We start from the raw sequence: 20482 nt of genomic DNA on the forward strand, positions 1-20482 counted from the left end.
GTATAGTCATAGGTTATGACAATAATAACAGAGGCAAATGGGTTCTGAGTGAGTTGTAGATAATTTTCCAAAGTTGACAGCATGAGGGCATGAACTGAACCTGAAACAAGTGCAGGAGTGCGTTGGAGCTGTGGTGCACTGGGACAAAAACATGTCCACAAAAGTACACCCTGGCAGAGAAAGCCCCAATAGGTTTGGGCTCCAGATTTTGTGGAAAGGGAATAAAAATGGGGAAGTGAGAAGAGAGCAGGAGAGAAAGTGCAAGGAGCTGCAAGATTAAGGGTGTGGGACAGTGAGAGCCTCCAGCTCCACCAGTGCATGGAGAGAGGGAAGATGCTGCTCACTGTGTCTGTCACTTGTAGAAAAGGGTGCCTTGGGAGCAGAAAGGGAGGAGGCTTCTGCCAAAACGTAGTGGTGTGGAAGATGGCTTGCTCAGGTGTGGAGTAAAATCTCCATCAGTGGAAACTTCTCAAGATATATGTAACAAGCCTCTGCTAGAAAGAGCTTTAAGTTAGGATCATGACTGGATCTCCTTGTGAAGGCCACTGGAGCTCAGTTTTCCTCTCCCAGTGCAGCCACTGACTCCTGTAGTGTCTGAAAGAAGGCAGCATCTCACCTCAGGGGTGTGGATATGGTGCCTGCATTTCCCCCCCCTTCTCTCATTTTCCAGGCTTTGGGAACAAATTTTAAATGCTCATCAACTTTCAGGACAACAAATTAAGTAGGTCACATCACAACTTTGCCAGCTGATTTATTTTAAAAGAGTGAACCAGTGATGAATTCCATACAGCCTCTTTTGGTAAAGGCATCATCTCCTCTACAACTCAATTTATGGTGTTAGAAGGTTGGTATTTTTATGGCACTTCTCTTCAACATAAAAGGAAATTTTTATGAAGACACTTCAATCACTTTCTTTCCTCTATTTTTTTGAAAACAAATTAGGAAGGTTTTCTTGTGTGTGTTCAAAGGCAGTGCTTATATTCTGGTTGGAAGCTTCTTTTTCTTTCCTTGCTGAGGATTTCAGCTGGATCAGCTTCCTGAATTGAATTGCTGAAGGAACACCAGGGTGAAGGCAAAAGCTGGCAGGAGAGAGGCAGTGAGCACATCTGGCTGGAGGCAGGGGGTAAGGAAAAGAGACAGTCTGAGTGAGGAGAACAAAGGGGATCTGATCCCTGGTTGCTTTTCTGAGGGTCTACCTGCATCACGAAAGGCAGTCAGAGCTGTGGGATGGAAACCTGTGAGCGATGGTGATGTGAAGGAACAGCTGGCCCTGGAAGCTGATTTTAAGTTGTAGCTTTTTTTTCCCTTCCAGACCCTGTGGGGATACAGCAGGTTTCTCTCTGAGGTCAAGACATCTCTGCCTCAGCAGCAGAAGCAGCACCTGCAGGTGTTTGCTCCCCCTTTTCTCTGCCCTGGTGCTGCTCCACGGGTATTGTAAAATGCAGGGCGCCCCTGACAAAGGAAATGATTGGCATCTGACTCCATTGATTCAGAAGGCAGAACAATTGCTTTATTAAAACAATATTATATTACATTATACTATACTATATTAAAGAGATCCTACACTGTACTATACTAAATTACATACTGAAGAAAACCCGTGACTGTCTCGAGACAGCCAGGACACAGCTTTGACCAGATTGGCCAAGGAATCAAAACAGCCCTCAGCAGAATCCAACTGACAAATCACTTCAGGTAAACAATCCTCCTAACACATTCCACATGTGCAAAAACAACAGCAGCAGAGAATAGAGATAAGAATTGTTTTCTCTTTCTTCTCTCTGTGCTTCTCCAGGAAAAAGCCCTGAGAGAGAGAATTATGTCTCTCTCTGTTCAGAGGATGTGAATGCCACACACGGCCATCCTTGTTTTTCCCAAGCACGAGCCAGTCGATCAGCCCAGTGCAGAGGAGAGGCAGGAACCTGTCCTGGTGAGCAGCCCCCTGTCCTGCTGGGGCTCCCATGGTCAGGCAGGTGTTTAATCCCAGGGAAGGCTTTGCAGTCTGCTGAGCAGAGGGGTCAGGAAAACACTGCCCAGCTGGAGCCAGGACGTGCTGCAGCCCTTGCTTCCGTGGGCTCTGCATCCCGCTGTCAGCACTGTCTGCAGGCTGTGTGCTGCAAAGGTGTCCTGTGCCGGCATCTTCTCTTGAGGGAGCTTTAGAAGCACTCATCCTCCTTCCCCTCTCTTTCCCATTTCCTAATTTATCTTTTAAAAGGGGCTGGAGGACAGCCTGTCTGCCTGAGCTCTGTCTGGCACCAGGGTGGGGGGTGATGGCTGGGGCTGTGTCCCAGCCTGTGCTCATCCAAAGGGCTTTGCTGGACCCACGAAATCCCCTGTGATGGAATACATGTCCTGTGTGCTTCCATCATATCTGTGCTCACACAACTGGCTTTGTGCCTCACCCTTCCAGCTTCTGCAATTGCATTTAACAAACTGAAGGCTGAGATTTCACCCCAGAGAGAACAAAGCCCTCCTGGATGCAGGACAATGTGTCATCTGTGAGTGGCACATTGCAGAGAGGCAAATCCTGCACCGTGTGCACTGTCTGCATCCACCCGTTCCCAGTTCTTTGAAGGATTTTTCTGTGTGCTGCCTTGAGGTGTGGACAGTGTTTAACATGGGCACAAACTGGTTTTTGCCTCACAAGCCCTGGTGGCTGCTCAGTTTCTGTCTAAACCACTGGTGGACATGAGACTCAGTTACTGGAATCTTCAGAAATACCAGCATTAATACCACTTGTGTTTCAGTGATCTTTCATAGTGATGCTTTTGGAAGTAAAGATGGAGCCCTGTGGGAAAAGGGATTTGCAGTCAGGTCCCAGTTTTGCCCCAGCCCTTTAGCCAGGTTAATTCTCTTGACACCATGAATTTTCCTAATATTACCATCATGCTTTAAAAGCTATGGGGAAATTAGGTAATGAATATTTGTTGAGTTGAGATCCCCAAGAGGGACTTGGAGATGTTTTGTAATAGTGGCATAGAAACATTCTGAGTATGGAGAACCACACCAAGGTATGGTTGTGATCTTCCTGCTAAAGCCTGTCCTGTCCCACTGTGTAGGGGCTGACTGTGGCTCATAAGAAGCCTTGGTACATCATTGATTTTGGTTTTAACACATTGAGAAAGTCTGTGTTAGTAGAAAGGCCTCAACTCCTTCCCTATTTTGATGAGAAATCCTGCCAATGGTGGAGGATATGATTTGGTGGACATGGAGGTATTCAGTTGAAGATTGGACTTGGTGATCTTGGAGGTCTTTTCCAACCTTAATGATTCCAGGATTCTGTGAATTATCTCAGGAAGGGCTCTGCTCTAGGCATATGTTAGGCATAGGCAACTGTTAAGCTACCAGTTTAACCCCGAAAACATTTGGTTATGTGCTGATAATCTAAGGAATCTGAGTGACCATGGCCTACAGTTACAGGCAAGTTCCTCTGCGTGGAAGTACAAAAAACCTCCCCCATATGTGTGGGATCCCCCAAAAGCAGCACAGCCCCCTGTCTGCTCAGGCTTTGAGCCCTTTGCCTACAGTGCTGGTTACAACTGGCTTTTGCAGCTTGTCCAGGGGGATTGAACTGGGACCCTCAAATAGTCCCACTTAGCTGTGGTCTGCTCAGCAGTGATGCCAAGGCACTGGACACTGTTTTCTTCCCAGGAAGAATCTGGAATGCTGCAAAATGTGCAACGTTTCACCTCCTATGTTTTCCTCCCTCAGTGAACCCATCTCACCCCTCTTTCCTCATTTCTTTCATTGCTGGGATGCAGTGCAGCCAGGGCATGCATGTGAGGAGCTCCAGCTCCAGATAAGGAGGTCTGGTGGCTGTCAGCAGACATCTGCCCAAGGAGGGCACGGCATCAGGGAGCCCAGATATTGGGATGCTGCTTTGGTTTTTTTTTTCTAGGCTCCTCTGTGACCACCAACAGCTCTGGAAACTGCCCTTTATTTCCAGTTCATTGCTTCCTAAACCATTGGCTTTGCAAAACTATTGCAGAGGTTGATTCACAAAAGTGCTCTGAGGCCTTGGGTGTGAAATATTGTGACAAAAGAAGGCATTCCAGCTCTTTATTGCATCGCACATTTTAAATCATGGAAAATTGGACTAAAATACAGTAAATTTAGCATAAAAAGGACTGTTTTCCAATTGCCTGTCAGGATCCCTTCAGCCTCATAATTGTTTTCGTGTGAAGCAATGAGTGTAATGCCTGTTGATAGTTGTTTGTTCCCTTGTTGTCTCGAAGTTGCTGGAAGCAATTTACAAGTTACTCTTGCTTCATGTCTAGGAAGAGAAGAGGACGGAAAATGTTTACTTGCTTCTTCTCGGTAAAGAGTTGATTCCTGAAACAGCAGATTGGGCTAGGGATGGTTTGAGCCTTGCTGCTGGCTTTGGGGGTTGAAGGCTCTGGCCCTTTGTATGCCCACTGCTTGCCACAAGCAGAAATACGGGTGTCAGGCTCAAGTTCCCTTCGCTGTGCCCGCGTGTTTCAATGCCATTTGTGCCACTCCCATTACAGAAAGGTTGTTGTTGGAAGAACATTTACTCTGTTACACTCAGTAAAGAGTGTTTTCTACAGTGTTTGCTACAGTCCCACTCACTGGATCTGCTCTCCTGCTGGTTGTGCCTCTGTCCCTTTACTGCCAAATGCAGCATTTTGCTCTGCTTATGCAAATTTGAAGAGGATATTCAAATGCTTTTTGATCAGTCAGGGTTTGTTTTCACACCTTGTCTTCCTGCATTGACTGGCCAGGGTAAATGGGGGCCTGAGCAACCTGTTTTGGGGGTGGTATTCCTGCCCATGGCAGAGGGGCTGGAACTGGATCATCTCTGAAGCCCCTTCCTATCCAAACCACTCTGTGATTCTGTGGCAGAGGAATGGCATTTGGAACTGCAATGAAGTGAAGGAGCTTCTGAGGGTTTTCTAAACCACAGCCTCCCTTCACAACCTGTTCAGGGATGACAGCTAATGCTGTGGGAAAGGTGTGACCATCTCCTGGGGAGTGCACAGCTCCCACAGCACTGAAAGTGTCACCATTTGCTCTGTTTGACTTCCAGCAGACGGTCTAATTATATGAAAAAGCATTGCTCTCCATTTGGTCAGAAGATGTATTCTGAGCTAAGTCTACCTAATGCTTTCCTGATTTGTGTGGTTTTTGCTCTTTTTTTCTCCCTCCCTTGAGCTGGACAACAATGTGGTCTTAGTCCAGCAATCAAACATGAAAGCGAGCCCATATGTATAAAGTACTCTCCTCTTGCTGGCACTCACCCAGAAGAGACAAATTGTCTTCATACAGGGGGTCTGGATTTGTCTCTCTTCCCATTAAAAAAAGCAAAAAAAGTCCAGCATGAGAAGTGTCTTGGAACAGAGGCCATGCAGTGGCCAGTGGAGGGCAATGCCGGTGGTGCTGAGCTGTGCTGCCAGACCTGAGAGCTCAGGGATGCAGTGAGGCCTTTGGAAAGCCAACACAGGGCAAGTCCGTGGTAGGAGAGGGGCTGTCCTCTGTGCCCCAGGGTTAGCAGCAAGCATATTGGATGAGTGTCTCCTAGAGAAGGCTTTCAAGCCTTTTCATTGAAGTCCACACCTGGCCTGACTTAAAAAACTTTGCCAGTAGGCAGGAAAGCTGGGATTGATGGCTCAGAAGGAGCCTGGCAGCTCCTGGCATTTTTGGGGGTGCACTGACATGGTGGTGACTGAGCTATGGGGAAGTCATAATGCTGCTGTTTCCCTTCTAGGTTTTGCTGCCAATGAACCTTTCAAGGTTGGGTTAGATGGAGCTCTGAGCAGCCTGGTGCAGTGGAAGTTGTCCCTGCCCATGGCAGGGTGGGAGGAACCAGATGAGCTTTGAGCTCCCTTCCAACCCAAACCATGATTCTCTCCAGAGGGCTCCGGATTTGAAGATGTTGGAGAGCAGCTCTACATCTGCTGAAAGTATTGGGAAGTTTTGCAGAAGGCAATCTGCGGGAGAAATAGGTGGATATTCTTGGGAAGAAAAAAAATCTCACAGTTTCTATGCAATTTGCTCTACCCTATTCAAGCTCTGTTCAAGATGACTTCTGCAGCTCATGGTAGAATGCCAGCCTGGAAGTGTCAGATGGAGCAGGTTGTCCTGTGGGATTCCCTGGCCTTGCAGATTTCCTCTCCTGAATTGTCTGGCCTCACCTCCTTTCAAATGCAGACCAAACACACCCTGAGAGTGACTTAGACATCAAAGCTGGGCTCTCCTTCCATGTGTTCCTTTGGGCCCAGCTCCCTGTGTGGCTGTCTGGGTGCTGCTTCCATCCCAGGACTGGGATTCAGATTGGCAGAACTGGCTCTTGTATACAGCTGGATCTAAAAGTGCACAGCTCTGGGGCTTCCCACCTTCCTCCTCCCCACCAGTGCTGCACAGTCAGACTTGGAGCACACCACTGCCTTCCCTCTGGCTCACAGAGTGAATCCGTGGGGCAATCCCACCGGCTGCACAAACAGCCCAGCCTTTCCAACCAGGCCACCCAGCCTGGCAATGATGGATGCGGTTGTGTTTGAGGTTGAGTCAGCTTCCTCCCCCACCTCCAGCCTCCGTGCCTCCTGTCTGCGTGCCAGTGCTCCATTGTGCTGCCAGTGGTACTGGGAGGGGACAAACCCGCTGGCCTGGGGGGCTGATGTGGGGCTCGGAGGAAGAGGGTTGGCCTTTTGAGCAAAAGCCACACTAAATTACAGGAGTACTGAGAGCTGTGCCACTATGGGCAAGGGCAAAACACAGTTATTTGTCAAGGTTAACCACTGCCATGGGGCTGGAGTGGGCAGCTGGAAGCTGTGGTGCAGCCACCGCTGTGCCGCGGCGTCTCGGAGCATGTGGCCATGGGTGCTGTCATTCAGGAAAACGGCTCAGGAATGTTTCCTTCCCTTACATCTGCCAGCTGCACCTTTTAACTGTGATTTTCTGGGATTGTGTACCTAGTGGTGATTCAACACATGGTGAAATATTTGGGGAATGGCTCTGTCAGTGGACAGCCAGGCAAGGGAAATCCTTAGAGTGCTTTGGACGTAGACACTGTGTTTTCTTTGCTCAGCTCCTTTTCAAGACTTGCTTTGTTCCTTTTGGCTTGCCCCTCTCTGAGAGCACCCTCCTTCAGGATATCATTAAAATTGGGATCACCCTTAATGAGAACACTTTGTAATTCAATGCACTGTTCTTTCCTCCCCACACTGGACAGAGGTTCTTCCCATTCCTGTTACTGCATCCTCTCAACCCAAAGAGACCCTTCCTGTATCCACACTCTTCCTTGGTGTTTCCCAGGCAGGCTGTAAGATGTGTAGGAGACCTGATGCACCAAATTCAGAGTGTTCAGATGTGGTTACTGCTGCAGGGCAGTAGTGGCAGACCTTGCTGTTTCTCCAAGTTGTCATTTGCTGTTTGTACTGGAATATCTGGAACGTTTGCACATGAGATGGAGCCGTGCTTCTGCCTCCCGGTGGGAGCTGACTCCTGGATGGAGATGTCATGCCAGGCTGGATCCCCTGTCCTTTTTGGGGTAACAGGAACTGCAGCAGTGCTGCAAGGCTGCTTAAGATTTGCCCTCATTTTTGGCAGGCAGGAGATGTATGAAGCCGGGCTGCCCTGTGATTAGAAGGTGCTCCCCATTGAGTGCTTGATGGAAAACACTGCCAGAAACAGTGGGATACAGGAATCCCTGTGTCTGCATGGTCCAGCTCATTTGCACTTCTCCCATTTCCTTACCCGGCTCAGGGAGCCCTACTCAGGCAGATGGGGCTTTTCCAAGGCCAGCTGTGTCCTAGTTCTGTGTTTCATGGCTCAGCAACATCCCCTCAAGAGCTGCCCCTGGGAAGTGTGGAAAGGGGAATGGCTGCAGTTTGGATTTGGGGACAAAGGAAAGGGCTAAGCACAGCACATGGCTCAAGCTCAGCTGTGCAGAGGCAGGAGCCAGCCTGGAATATGGTGCCTGGACTGGGAACTGGTTCCCAAGCCTTCTCTGCTCCCCAAACTTTCTGACTCACATCCTGTATCCACCACCATGGTGTGCACATGCTGTCTCTTGCTTCAGGCATGTTTCAGAGTCTTACCAGAGTCCTCCTGAAATCCATAAGTGAAGCACTGTTCCACTTTAAGCAAAGTGTCGGTGAGACCCATAATAAACAGCAAGCTCTGACATTTAACACATGTAATTCTGTTTGCCCAGTTTTAAAAAGGAAATATTATCTAAGCACTTCTCTGAAGACTAGAGCCACCCACGCTTAGCTGTGTTCAGTTTGGCCACTCTGACCTGTGCAATATTGCTATCACTTCAAGAATATAACATTCTGAACCCCTTACAAATTGGGCAATGTACTGAATGAAAAGTTTCTCTGTATGTTTAAAAATCCCCCCCACTCCCAGATCCTTGTTGTGATAGAGAATAAATAAAGAAAAACTTTATAACACCCTGAACTGATAGAAAATTACCACACTCATAAAAGGCCTCTGTGGCTTTAGCAGCGCAGCTGAAAAGGAAAAATGAATAAACCTGCCACTCATAAAGTAAGAGACAGAGCTGAAGAATGACTGCTGCCATTTCAGCCTCCTGGCCCTTCTCCCCCCTGTGCAAGTGCAAAAATAGCCTCATGCCCTGTGCAGGAGGCATTTCCAAGGAAATGCTCTGCTGTGGGACCCTTCCTGCAGGCACCACTCGGCAGCGAACTGCTGCACAGCACATGACTAGAGGATATCCTAAATTAATTTACATAGACATATAAATATATGCATGTGTGTGTTTTCTGTATGAAATATGAAACCAGTGATTTCTTAGCCAACCCCTTAATTTGTCTGAAACAGCACAGGCATAATGGAAACTGCCCACACATTTTTCCATTACAAGTTACAAAGGTAAAGAAGCGGGAAACTGGTGATAGAAAAACACATGCCCTTTCAGCTGGCACAGAAATGCCATGGAGCCAGGTGGCAACACACACTCACTCCAGTTTGCTGGGAAAAGCGTCATGTTTATTCTGGTGGTCTTCCTGCTGATGCTGTCCCTCCTCAGCGTGCTGGGCTCTGTGTGTTTGGAGGGGAGCGACGTGGCCGTGCTGGTGCCTGCGCAGGTGGATGCAGTGAGCATGAAGAAATTCGAGTTTGTCCATATCTGCTTTGCAGGTTTCTTCCTCTGGGTGAGAAACAGCCTTGCCACGTCACTGCCCCTTGTGTAGTGCTGCATGTGGGTGACAGAGGAGCTGCAGAGTAGCTGGGTGGGTTATGAGCAGGCTCCCTGCCCTGACAGCTCCCTGCCTCTGCTAGGAACAGCAGGCGCCAGGTTTCTGTGTGCTCTGTCCAGCCTGAATGTGACTTTCTTCAGGGATGGATGAGTGTGTGACTCTGCTGCTGAGCCAAAGCCAAACTGCTGTGAGCCGTGCTGGCTGCTGGGTGGCTCCAGGCATGTCCTGCTGGAGAAGGAAGGGGAGAAATGGAAGGCCTGGGGGAGCGCCAGTGGCTCCTCAGAGGAGGCAGCTCCCTGGGCCACCACTCAGCTCTCCCTCACTGCCTCCCCACCACCACCAAGAGAGATCACAAACAACACACCATGGCATTAAGGCCCTGCCATTCAGGCAGGGCAGATTCCTCAACAGGAAAAGGTAACTTTCCCCCTTTCCTGCCTTCAGCTGGCATGGCCCCACTCAGATGTAGGTGTCAGGTGCATCAGCAACTCATTGCAAGCAGCCCTCCAACCTCACTGTGATCGCTGTATCTGGAACAGCCCCAGGAGCTCACCAGCATTTTTCCAAAGAATGCCTTGTGTTGACAGTGCTAACCAGTCTGCACAGCAGGAGGGGGGAAAAGCAGCTGGTAACTAATGCAGGGCTGTGGGGATTCCTGGATGTGTGCATGGTTCTGGTTTTCTCTATATTGTCCTATAACCCATATGCATCACTGTGGGTTATGTTAGTGGAATTTTGCTGCTCAGCAGCTGTCCGGGCAATGTGAAGCCAGGCCCACTCATCCTTTTAACCATCAAAGGTACAATTCAATCCATTTATGGCTGCCTCGGGGCACTGCTCCACACATCTTTCACAGCAGCTGTGCCAGCTTGATTCATTCCCACCAACTTGACTCAGAAGCTGTGCTCTAATCTGTATCTGCTGATTGATCGGGGGTTAAAAATAAGTTGGATGACTTGACTGGTTCCTTGTTTCAGTTTCCCTGTTCAGTTCTGCTTGTTTCAATCAATTGTTCCCCCCCATGCCTTTGGTTGAGTGTTCCAATATGTCTTTTCTGTGGTAACGTAAGAAACACAACAACAGCTTCTCCTAACCACCGCCCTGAGCCTGGGAATGTGGGGCACAAACCCTTCCTTGGGCCTATACCTAAAAGATGGAGCTGAATTTGGCCATGGTAATGTCCATCACCTTGCTAAAGTCTACTACACAAAGGCATTTAATGTACAGTTTTGGTCACTGGAAAGGAGATAAAGAAAACAGAAAACAAAATAAACTAAGCAGCCCAGCTCTGAATGGATCATAATTTATTATGAAGTAGGACAGACTTTGCTTTTAATAAAGACTCTTACTTGGGGAAACAGACTATGTCAATCTGCTCTCCAGGACTCATCCAATGAAACACCTGGTAGGTCCTATCAGAAGTTCTTTGGCTCCCTCAGAGTTTCCAGCCTTGGCAAATCATGAGTGGTAGGACTTGAAACTTTGTGCGTCATTTCATTTATTAGAATAATTTTTCCTCTTCCCTGACACTTTATGTGCTATGTTCTGTATTAATAGTGTAGTAGCATTTCTCAACAGCACCACAATTTACTAATCCGCAAAGGGGCAGGGATGTGTTTTATATTTCAAGAATCGTGACCAATTCTCTCCTCTCTCTCCCAGAGAAACCTGAGAATGTTGTCGCCCCCCACATTGTTAAGTAAGAAGCAGAGCTTTCTCCCTGAAAATACCTGTCTTCCCTGTGAAGTGATCCTGGAGTTCCTTGTGCCTTTCATCCATCTGCTGTCAATTTAACTGGCTCCACGAGCTAGTGGCGCCTTCGTATGACCTTGCAAGTATTTACAAAATCTGGTTTCTATAAAAAAATAAGGGGTGATCCCTATGTTTACCCTCTTTCCCAACCAACCATGTTTTGTTACTACCAGCTTGTGCTAGAACATATCCACGTCTTCCCCACCAACCCAAGCCTGGATCTGGGATGCTCCGATGACTCGGCCAAGTTTTCCAGCTGCCGAGGTGACCTCAGCAGAGCCGTCGCTGGCGCAGATGTGCAGCGGCTCTGCCCAGACCGCTGCGTTTCTGGAGACCTGGAGCACAGTGCTGGGGCTCTGCAGCCCAGCAGATGTGGCAGAGCCTCCAGCACAGGTCAGACTGGGTGTGCACAGCCCAGAGGGCCTTTGAAGCCCTGGTTGGCACCACCTGGGCAGACCAACACAGAGCTGGCCGTGCCCAGGCCAGCAGGGTTGTTGTGTCTCTGGCACCACGCACGTGTGCGTCCATGAGCTTGCAACCAACCTGACCCGAGAGGCCAACAGAGACACAGAAAAGATTTACAGGAAGCCATAGAAGGGCTTGGGTTGGAAGGGAGCTTAAATGTCATCTGCGTGTGTGCCTGTATATAGCAGAGGGAATTGCCTTTTATGTCTGTCTTGAATCTGTGAGCTCAGACTGACTGCAATGCCGGTCAGCTTTAACTCTGTGTGAGGTTCCATACATGTGTGTCAGACCACATAACCCCAAAATAGGCATTGCTCTAGTGACATTTAGCCTTAGTTTTCCAAATGAACACACTGACTTGCAGCAAGGCAGTCTTTCACAGGATGGAACTGCAAATATTTATTTACCCAGGGTGGAACTTTAATCTTTCATCAGAATGCAGATATGAGCTGCTTCATGACAGTTTGTAAACCTGCACTTTATAAAAATTTGGAAATAAAACCTTTGCCTAACAACAGTTGTGTTCTTGGAAATCAAGTTCCATCTACAGAAACCTTTTATGTCAGAGATACATCCCACATGTGAGTCATTGTTACAATTCAATAAATACTTTACAAAAATAATGCTAGCTTTTTTTAAAAAAATTAAGACACTTTAAGACACCAGTAGTTCCTCCCAGAAAGCTTCCCTTAAAGAATAGCTTCTGCTGTAGGACACTGCATTCAGCATGAGAAAAATGGGTGAAAAGAGCTGGTTGCATCTTTCATCCCAGGGAACTTGTGGATTCCAGTTTTACTGTTCTCTAAAACAACTTCCCTAAATAAACTTCCTTTTCTTAAAAGAAAGAAACAAGCAGATCTGAACATTCTTCATATTAAAAACTGGGAAGGAACTGTGATCTTTTTGGTCCTTTGACATGGATTCCTTCTCTGCCCTCACTCCTCCAAAGACTTACAGCATGCTCAGTTCACAGGTTCACAGCTGCTCTGGAGATGTAAGCCCCAGCAGCTGCAGCTCCATATCAGAGATGTCTCCAGGAGGGGGCTGTTTGTAACTCTTGCAGAACCACCGCACCAGGACATTTTTCTGGCCCGCAGGAAAACCACAGCTACATCTTCCTGCAAGCCTACCCCAGGTGGACTGCAAATACCTGAGCTAGAAGGTAACAGGAAGAATTCCAAGAGAAAAATTGGTAGGGATTTTCTATATTCACTTTTGACTATTCCAAAAAAAATTCTTCCCTCCTTAGATATGACTGGTCATGAAACCAATTATAGAGAAAACTGATGCTGTAGGTGCATTAATCTTGTAAACCATTCCCATATGGAAGAGTACATTCTTCAATCCTATTGTTTATAACAACTTTTAAGTATGTGCCTCCTCAGCTGGGGCTTTGGGGCCTGATGGTGATGGCAGCTACCCCCCAGCCCCCTTCATTAGGTTACAGATGGGAAATAAAATGAAATGCACATTATTACATGAACGTTATTGCAGTATAAAATCCTATCAGGACAAGACTTATGTATGTCTGTATGCAAAAATAGGTGTGTGTGAGACAGAGAGATATGTGTTTATAAATTACACACACTGTGAAAAATACTTACGTATTATATTACAACTATATACATTCATTAGAAAGGAACTGACCAACCCCTGTCGAGGAGCCAGTGCAGCAGCCATCATCAGTTCTTTGGCATCCAGGAAACGAATGCTATTTTGCATCTGAAGAAAAGGAAAGTCTTCTCAGTATTCCCTTGCTTCTTGAAACTGCTTGTAGTAGTCTTCGTCTGACGGGTTTTCTGTACACTTCTGCCCGTTGTTGGGAGGCCGGGCTTCATTGTAGCGGCTCCAGTCCCCTTTGCATATGATCCAAGGCAGGATGTCCACTTTGTAGTGGAGTTCCGCTGAGAATTCGATGCTGATCAGGTTGGGTGTTCCTGCCCCTTTGCCCCTGGTGATCAGCTGCATGTTGTCATCATAGCAGCAGTGCTGCGCTGCAAGTGTTGTGCTCTCCAAGGACAGCATGGAGCGGATGCAGTACCGTGCTGTGGGCTTATAGATCTCCAGTTTTTCCTTTGGACCACTCGCATCCTTCCAGCGGAAGTTCTTCCTCTTGAGCCGGTCAAAGATTTCAGCGGTGCTGTAGGCAACTTCTCTGGGGTAGGAGCAAGGGCAGCTGGGAAGATCGTTGACCACTTTGTGCATGTATTTCTTCAGGAACTCACTCTTGCAGCTCATCCATCTCTCACAGCTATCAGTATCTGTTTCAGGGCAGGAAACGGAAACTTAAGATACATTAAGCAGCATCCCAGTTGGTGTGATCAGTGATAGCAACTGAGTAAAGTGTAGCTGCTCAGCACCAGTGCTCTGCTGCAGAAAGAAAGGGCAGTTTGCTGCCCTGCCCACAGTGCATGACTGTGCTGCCTCGTCAGATAAAATCACATGTGACTGACTCCAGTGCTAGTCTGAGTTACAGGGCAGAACCAGGCCAGTAGGAATCTGTGACGCTTTTCCTACCCGGCAAATTCTAATTAAGCTACTGATATCCCCATGTGGCACAAGAGACACTACCACGGGTTGGTAAGCAGCAGAAAAAGCGAAATCACAGTGATTTGGTGCCAGTCTCCAGTTAGAACCCTTAGTCAGAACACACTCAGCAGGAAAAATGGCAGTCAGATGATGAAGGATTGAGTTTCAGATGATGCTAGAGATTCCAAGATGGCAAGCAAGGCCTGTATTACTCTTGCTGAAGTACATTTTAGATCCTAATTCAGTCTTTCTTTAAAAAACAAATACTTTTTTCTATTTGATATTCACTTTTCAAGCATCAACATCTCAAACATGGAGACTGACATCTTAACTGGCAAATGCAGCCAAAAGTGGTTCAGGTTCTAAAAGGGCATATGTGACATAAGATCAGAGTGGCCGTACATCAGCAGGAGTTTATGGTGCCAGAGGCACGACGTATAGCTGGGATTAAAGAGATTTGTAGACCAGTAGCATATTTAATACCAGCACTTCATTATTTTGCAAGACTCTTGGGAGAATCCAGGTAAACATCTCTTACCTAAAACATTATTTAAGGTATCTATATCATCCTATGGGCTGTCAAAAACCGCCTGCATATCTTGCTCCATACTTACTTTAAGAGGACTCTGCAGGAGAGTAACTAACTGGGACCTAAAACTCTTACAGCACACATTCTTGCAAAATATTTACTTAGTGATCTGTGTCCTGTTTTTCTATCTCCTTAAAGAGTGTCATCCTGGCTGTCATTAACTATTGTGCTCTGCTGCCATAGTAGAGAGGTGCTGGGTTACACTATTTATTCAATTAATCCAGCATCCAGTGTCTCTGAGTGGCCACACTGTGGTGTCACTGAAGGAACGAAATCAGAGCATTGCAGATGCTGGACTGAGTTTTAGATGGTTCAGAATCAAGCCATGCCCTATAAAATTGCTTTGGCTACTCCCACTGCAGCACACAGAGCTATAAAAGCAATGCATGCTCATAAAAGTAATTGTCTTTTTTTTCTTTTTTTTCTTTTTTTTTTCTTTTTTTTCTGTATTGTTTCATATGAAATGAAAATGCTTTTATAGGATCTTCCATTCGAGGCTATTTAATCAAAATAACAAAGAGTGTTTGATTTCCTCCCCCCCCATCATTACTGTGGAGCCTTACAGCTCTTTTCTGCATTAGGACAACAAATAACCCTTTTATGATGAAACAAGCACAGGACTTAAGGGGAGAAAGATTCTATGGCCAAAGCAAATTTTCAGATCACAAACGTGAGCAAGCTAATAAATGGCTGTTACTATTGACATTTTAAATGCTAAACTCAGTCTCTTGATCTCACAGGACTAAGAAAATCCTAAGGAAGTCTCTTATCTGTTACTGAAGGATTGACTAGGCTGCTTACCAACTTCAAACAGTTTGGTTGCATTGAAGTCTTCACTCCCTGCGAGCAAACTCACTTCTGTGGCAGCTGTCCGGAAGGTATCTTCGATCCCTAAGACAAACACGTGTTAGTGCTGCTGGTGTTTTCCCATTAAAACACAATGGAAGCAGCTGCCTCCTTGCCACCCCTCCTTCCCCAGGCTCTGCAAGGTGCTTTGTTTTGGCAGGGAACCATTCTGAAGCTGCTGCTGGACTGTTCCTTTAAAACCATAATGACCAAGGAATCTGTGCTGTTAATAAGGTAAAACAGAGTGACAGGGCTGAAGGCAGGTGAGGAAGCTCATCTCTGTATGTGGGCAACCATTTCCCAAGGAAGAATGATGCTGTCACAAGAAGACTGATGCTTGTTGGTCTCTCCCAGTGCCAGGGAGTTAAAAGGTGTGAGTAGGCGAGAGACAACCGACCTCTCCAAGCAATTCCATCCCCACCACTTACAGCTGTCAAATAAAATATCAGGATCTCAACATATCAGCAGCCTCCAGCTAATTGTTTGCTACCAGTTGAGAGACACAGAGATTGCCAGAAAAATGATCTTGCCAAAGTAAACATCCTTTTGCTGCTGCTTTAGTTCAGCCTATCGACGTGCCTAGCATTTCTGCGCCATGGAGGCTTAACACAAGTAGGTTTTAGGTTTTTTCTTTTCCCTTTCCTCTCCATTGAATTAAAGACCTCTAGAGAGAACTGAAAGATCTTTAATAAGTGATAACTATATGGTTAATAATGAAGTCTATTCACCATCCATCTTCTTGCCAATGAACTTTCTCCTGGTCTCTTGAACTGGGGCATAATAGTGGCTTGCAAAGCTTCAAAACAGCCTCAGGCCAATTTTCAATAAAATTACCATAGAGTTTTGCCTTAACTCCAGCACTAGATGTAGAATACTAGATACCCAAGAACTCATTACAAGGCAGTAATTCACTGCTGGAATTATAAACAGCAGAAGCTGAGCTTTGACCTTGTAATTTCAAAAATGTCAGCACAGCCTCAAAGAGTGAATATATTTTGCTTGTTGATCGTTGGAGGTCTGTTATATGACATAATATATTCTTTCAAGTGTGCCACTTTTTGGTGCTAGCTGGTAATAAATACTAGAGAATATAACTGGGGGTTACTTGCTTTCTTCTGGAATTAACTCCTTATTATTGAGGTTTTAGGATGTATGAGAGCATGCGGAAACATTTTTTTCCTGAACTGCCTCGCAGTTGTTGCTTTGCAATGGAGACATGGATCTATCTGCAAGTCAGAAACTTCTCTCCAACTCTCTCACCAAGTCTTCTAAGTCTCCTCTCCAGCACTGCTGACATTTCACTTCCCATTAAAAAAAGCCTGACCTCCAGTTTAAAAATTTCTGCCTTTCTGAGTCATTAAGTAAACTGAGAGTAATGCATACCACCATGACTTGTGTTTTTACTTCTCTCTGATCTTGGGAAGTAATGGACTTGCACCTATCCCCTGCATTGTGGCAGCTACTGCATGACAAATTGGTCTAAATTTAAACACACAGCAACATTTAAAAAACAGTTTTCCATAGCAGCTTCAAATTTTCATGATGTAGGCTTGAGTGCTCAGCTCTGATTTTGCCAAAGCGAAGAGTGTGTGATGGTAAAGACGCTTCAAAATGTCAAATCCTGTGAATGGGTAGGAGCTAAGGCAAGGCTCCTTGGCCATATTTTCTATATATATCAAAGCCAAAACTATACATTCCTTCATCCCTCTTCACAATGCAAGCAATGCCATCCACTTCACAGCAAAACAGGAGCTCACTGAGGTAACAGCACAGCCAGTTTGAAATTCTAAAACAGCTCCAAATTTGTTTCAAGGGAGCAGATTGCACCCTTTAGAATACAAAACTCTCGTGCACAAATATCGTATTTGCGGGGTTCCCAGATGAAGGAAGGAATGATGCATCTGACTCCATGTTCTCAGAAGGCTAATTTATTATTTTATGATACTATATTATATTAAAGAATACTAAGCTATACTAAAGAATACTAAAAAATACAGAAAGGATGCAGACTGATTGCTAAAAAGATACTAATGAAAACTCGTGACTCTTTCCAGAACCTCGACACAGCTTGACCCCGACTGGTCATTATGTCAAACCAATTAACATGAAACCAATGAAACAATCACCTGTTGGATAAACAATCTCCAAACACATTCCAAAGCAGCAAAACACAGGAGAAGCAAATGAGATATTATTATTTTCCTTTTTCTCTGAGGCTTCTCAGCTTCCCAGGAGAAGAATCCTGGGCAAAGGGATTTTCCAGAAAATATGACTGCCACACACACAAATGACTGCCATGACCTAGAGAAAGCCTGTACTTTTAAGTCCCAGGGGATGGTGCACTGCACCTAGCAGCGTATCATTACTATGCATAAACAGCCCTGAAAATCTTTTTTTTCCCATCGGCGCCCTTACCTTGCCATGGAGCATACACGCCCCAGGCTTTGTGCGCAGGAGGGCTTTTTCCACCCCCGCCCACCTATCCCTGCTTCCCCTGGCAGCAGTTGCCATGAACAGTTCCCACCTGGGCAGTTGGGCCTGTCGCAGGTGCGGGACTCGGTGGCCGTGCAGGCGTACCCGCAGGACCTGGTGCGCTTCTGGCTGCCGCCGCCGCAGGTGACGCTGCACGGGGACCACGGGCTCCAGTCGCCCTCGCCATCAACGTAATCTGTGGGAGGACAAAGGCGAGCAAGGAAATGAGGAGGCAAAACTCCTACTGCCCAAAACTACTGTGTGGTGTTTTTTATTAAGAAGGCAAAGCACGAATGGAATCCAGATGTCTCTACCTGAAGCTTGGGCCGAGTGCCAGGCGCGAGCCTGCTGTTTAAATGGTTTTCACACTTGGTGCTCCTCAGGGAAACGCACGCAACATTATTTGAAAAAATATTTCCTTTCTCTTTTGACCTTTTGGCTGCTGAGGATCCTCAGCTGCAAAGCTCGGTCATGAACTAACAGTACACATCTATTCGCGTCATTTCCCTGCATATAGGAATGTGTTCGTGGACCACAGACTAATCAGGCAAAGGATAAATTGAGTTTTCTTTTTCATCTTTTCGAAGCACAACAGCACTCAATTTTTGGGCAAGATGCGTGTTGTTGGGTTATGGGAAGCTAAGGGTCATGAGTGAAAATCACAATTTTGTTTTTCAGTCCCTTGAACGGGGAACAGATATTTCAGGAATACTGCTCTGAGAACAGGGAACTGCATGCTTTTCTTGCACCAAGAACAACATGCAATATTTAGTGTTTCACATGAATTACTAAATACCATCAAATCTGACTATTTATTAGAAGGAACCTTATGAGACAGAAACATGATTTTGTTTTCTTCTGGCAGCCAAAGGCACTGGACACCAGGTCTGCACAACAAAAGCTGATGCTGCTGTGAGTACCTGAACCCTTCAGAAACAGCCTCCTTTGTGTGCTGCGTAAATTTGCGCAGCCCACCATGAGAAGGCCACCAAACAAAGCCCATGAACCTGTCCCAGCTTTCTTGCCTCCCCACTGGCCTCCCTAGCTGAGGGAACATTTGGCTTAATGGTTTTCCCTGCAACCTACAGGAGATATTTTACTGTGATCATAACTTGCAGCTGTAGCTCCTTTGGGTTACACCACCACTGATAGCAAAGCAAAATCTGGCTTAGCGGCTCTGAGGCAGCCCTGCTCTATAAGTAAGAGTACCTAAGCTACAGCAAGACCCAGGGAGGATCCCTGCCTTCCCTGGCCTCTGTGCTACACGCTTTCCCCCAGGGCCATGCTGTCTGTGGGCTTCCTGAGCTGGTTAGCAGAACACGTAACTTGATTTGTTCCATATGTAACGACTGACAACAACTCTGCGGGGTGCTATTAAACATTTATTGCCAGGAGTACGGGAAGGTTATATATCTCACTCAGAGCAAGCTGCCTAAGATGTGAGTTCCTCATGGCAAGGACCTTATGTGTTTCTCCTCCTTTTCTGACAGGGCTGATGATGGGGAAGCCACCACACTGGAATCAGGTGTCTGCGGTGGGATGTGGGTGTGAACATGGCTAATGTCAGTGTGCAAGACCTGTGGTTCTGGGATTTGCCAGCAGGCAGGCACCACAACAGTCCAAAAAAAGGCATCAGATGTCTCAGGAAAATGTGATCTGCCCACTATGCCTGGCTCTTCTTCCCAGCTCTTTTCCAATTCTTTTATCTCCATGTGGCTGGCGAGGAGGAAGGCAGGTGAGCAGGTGCAATGCCTGTCAAACAGCCCAGCCCAGGACACCCAGGAAGGGCAGGAAGAGCCCTTGGCAGTGGCAGGAGGGGAGAGAGACACACAGGAAAGGCACGAACATGTCAGTGGAACATCTACAGTGGAACATCTACACCCCTCATGGGCAGGAGCTGCTACTGCATCCTCCTGGACAAGGCCAGCATTTTAGGTTAGACAAAAGGCCAGGAGCTGTTTCCCGTTAGCTGCATGCTCTGGTGTGCAGCAGGGAGCTCTGGGATAATTTTTAGACCGACCTACCTAGTGTTTACAGTGCACTATGAAGTACACTATTGAATGTACCATGTTAGATTTTCAGCTGCAGCTCAACCCCTTCTTCCTATTTTCATATTTGTAATTCTTATTATGATTTTTCTATCACAATTAACTTTTATGAATATCTACCTAAGATATGAATTCTTGGCAATAAACCCTGCCCACAAATAAATGTAGGTGCAAAAAGAATGGATAGACTTTAATCTTCTGGCCACAAAATTTAATACATATGTACATGTTTAAACATGCTATTCCATAAAAACTCTCTCTTGATTTTTATGATTCTACTACTTCACGTCAGTCAAATAATGGAAAAAAAAAGTTTATTTTACCCAGGCACTCTGCAGCATTTGGGGAATAACAAGAGAAATGCCAGGGTAAAAGTACCATGGCTTTGACACCTTGTTCTGACTAAAAGTAGTCTGTATTTACACACAACTTAAATTTAAGGGGCTCTTCCTGTGAGCACAGTTTAGCTCACCTCCCTTGGGTAATTCCCATGTGGATAGTCACAGCCTGTCAGGGCAGTGAATAGCTGTAGCTCTTCTCTGTTTCTAGTTTCTGCAACTATTTCATACAACAAGCTGAAAACAATTGTTTTCCCCATG

At 46.3% G+C, this 20482-nt stretch overlaps 1 protein-coding gene across 2 annotated transcripts in view; it reads right to left on the bottom strand.

Annotated features, from left to right (window-relative positions):
• Nucleotides 1–12228: 12228 nt before the first annotated feature.
• The window catches only part of ISM1 (isthmin 1), a 39675-nt gene continuing 31421 nt past the window's right edge, over nucleotides 12229–20482 (bottom strand). Inside the window, exons 5-7 of one of the 2 annotated variants that reach the window (XM_038133833.1) lie at nucleotides 17888–18031; nucleotides 15319–15408; nucleotides 12229–13660 (exon numbers count right to left, since the gene is read on the bottom strand). In XM_038133833.1, the coding sequence (XP_037989761.1) occupies nucleotides 13143–13660; nucleotides 15319–15408; nucleotides 17888–18031 (752 nt within the window). In that variant the 3' untranslated portion in view covers nucleotides 12229–13142. Of the gene's footprint in view, nucleotides 13685–15318; nucleotides 15409–17887; nucleotides 18032–20482 lie in introns of both variants that reach the window. The other variant, XM_038133832.1, reaches the window with a different exon arrangement.

Source organism: Motacilla alba, chromosome 3 (assembly GCF_015832195.1).
Source record: "Motacilla alba alba isolate MOTALB_02 chromosome 3, Motacilla_alba_V1.0_pri, whole genome shotgun sequence".
Lineage (NCBI taxonomy): Eukaryota > Metazoa > Chordata > Aves > Passeriformes > Motacillidae > Motacilla > Motacilla alba.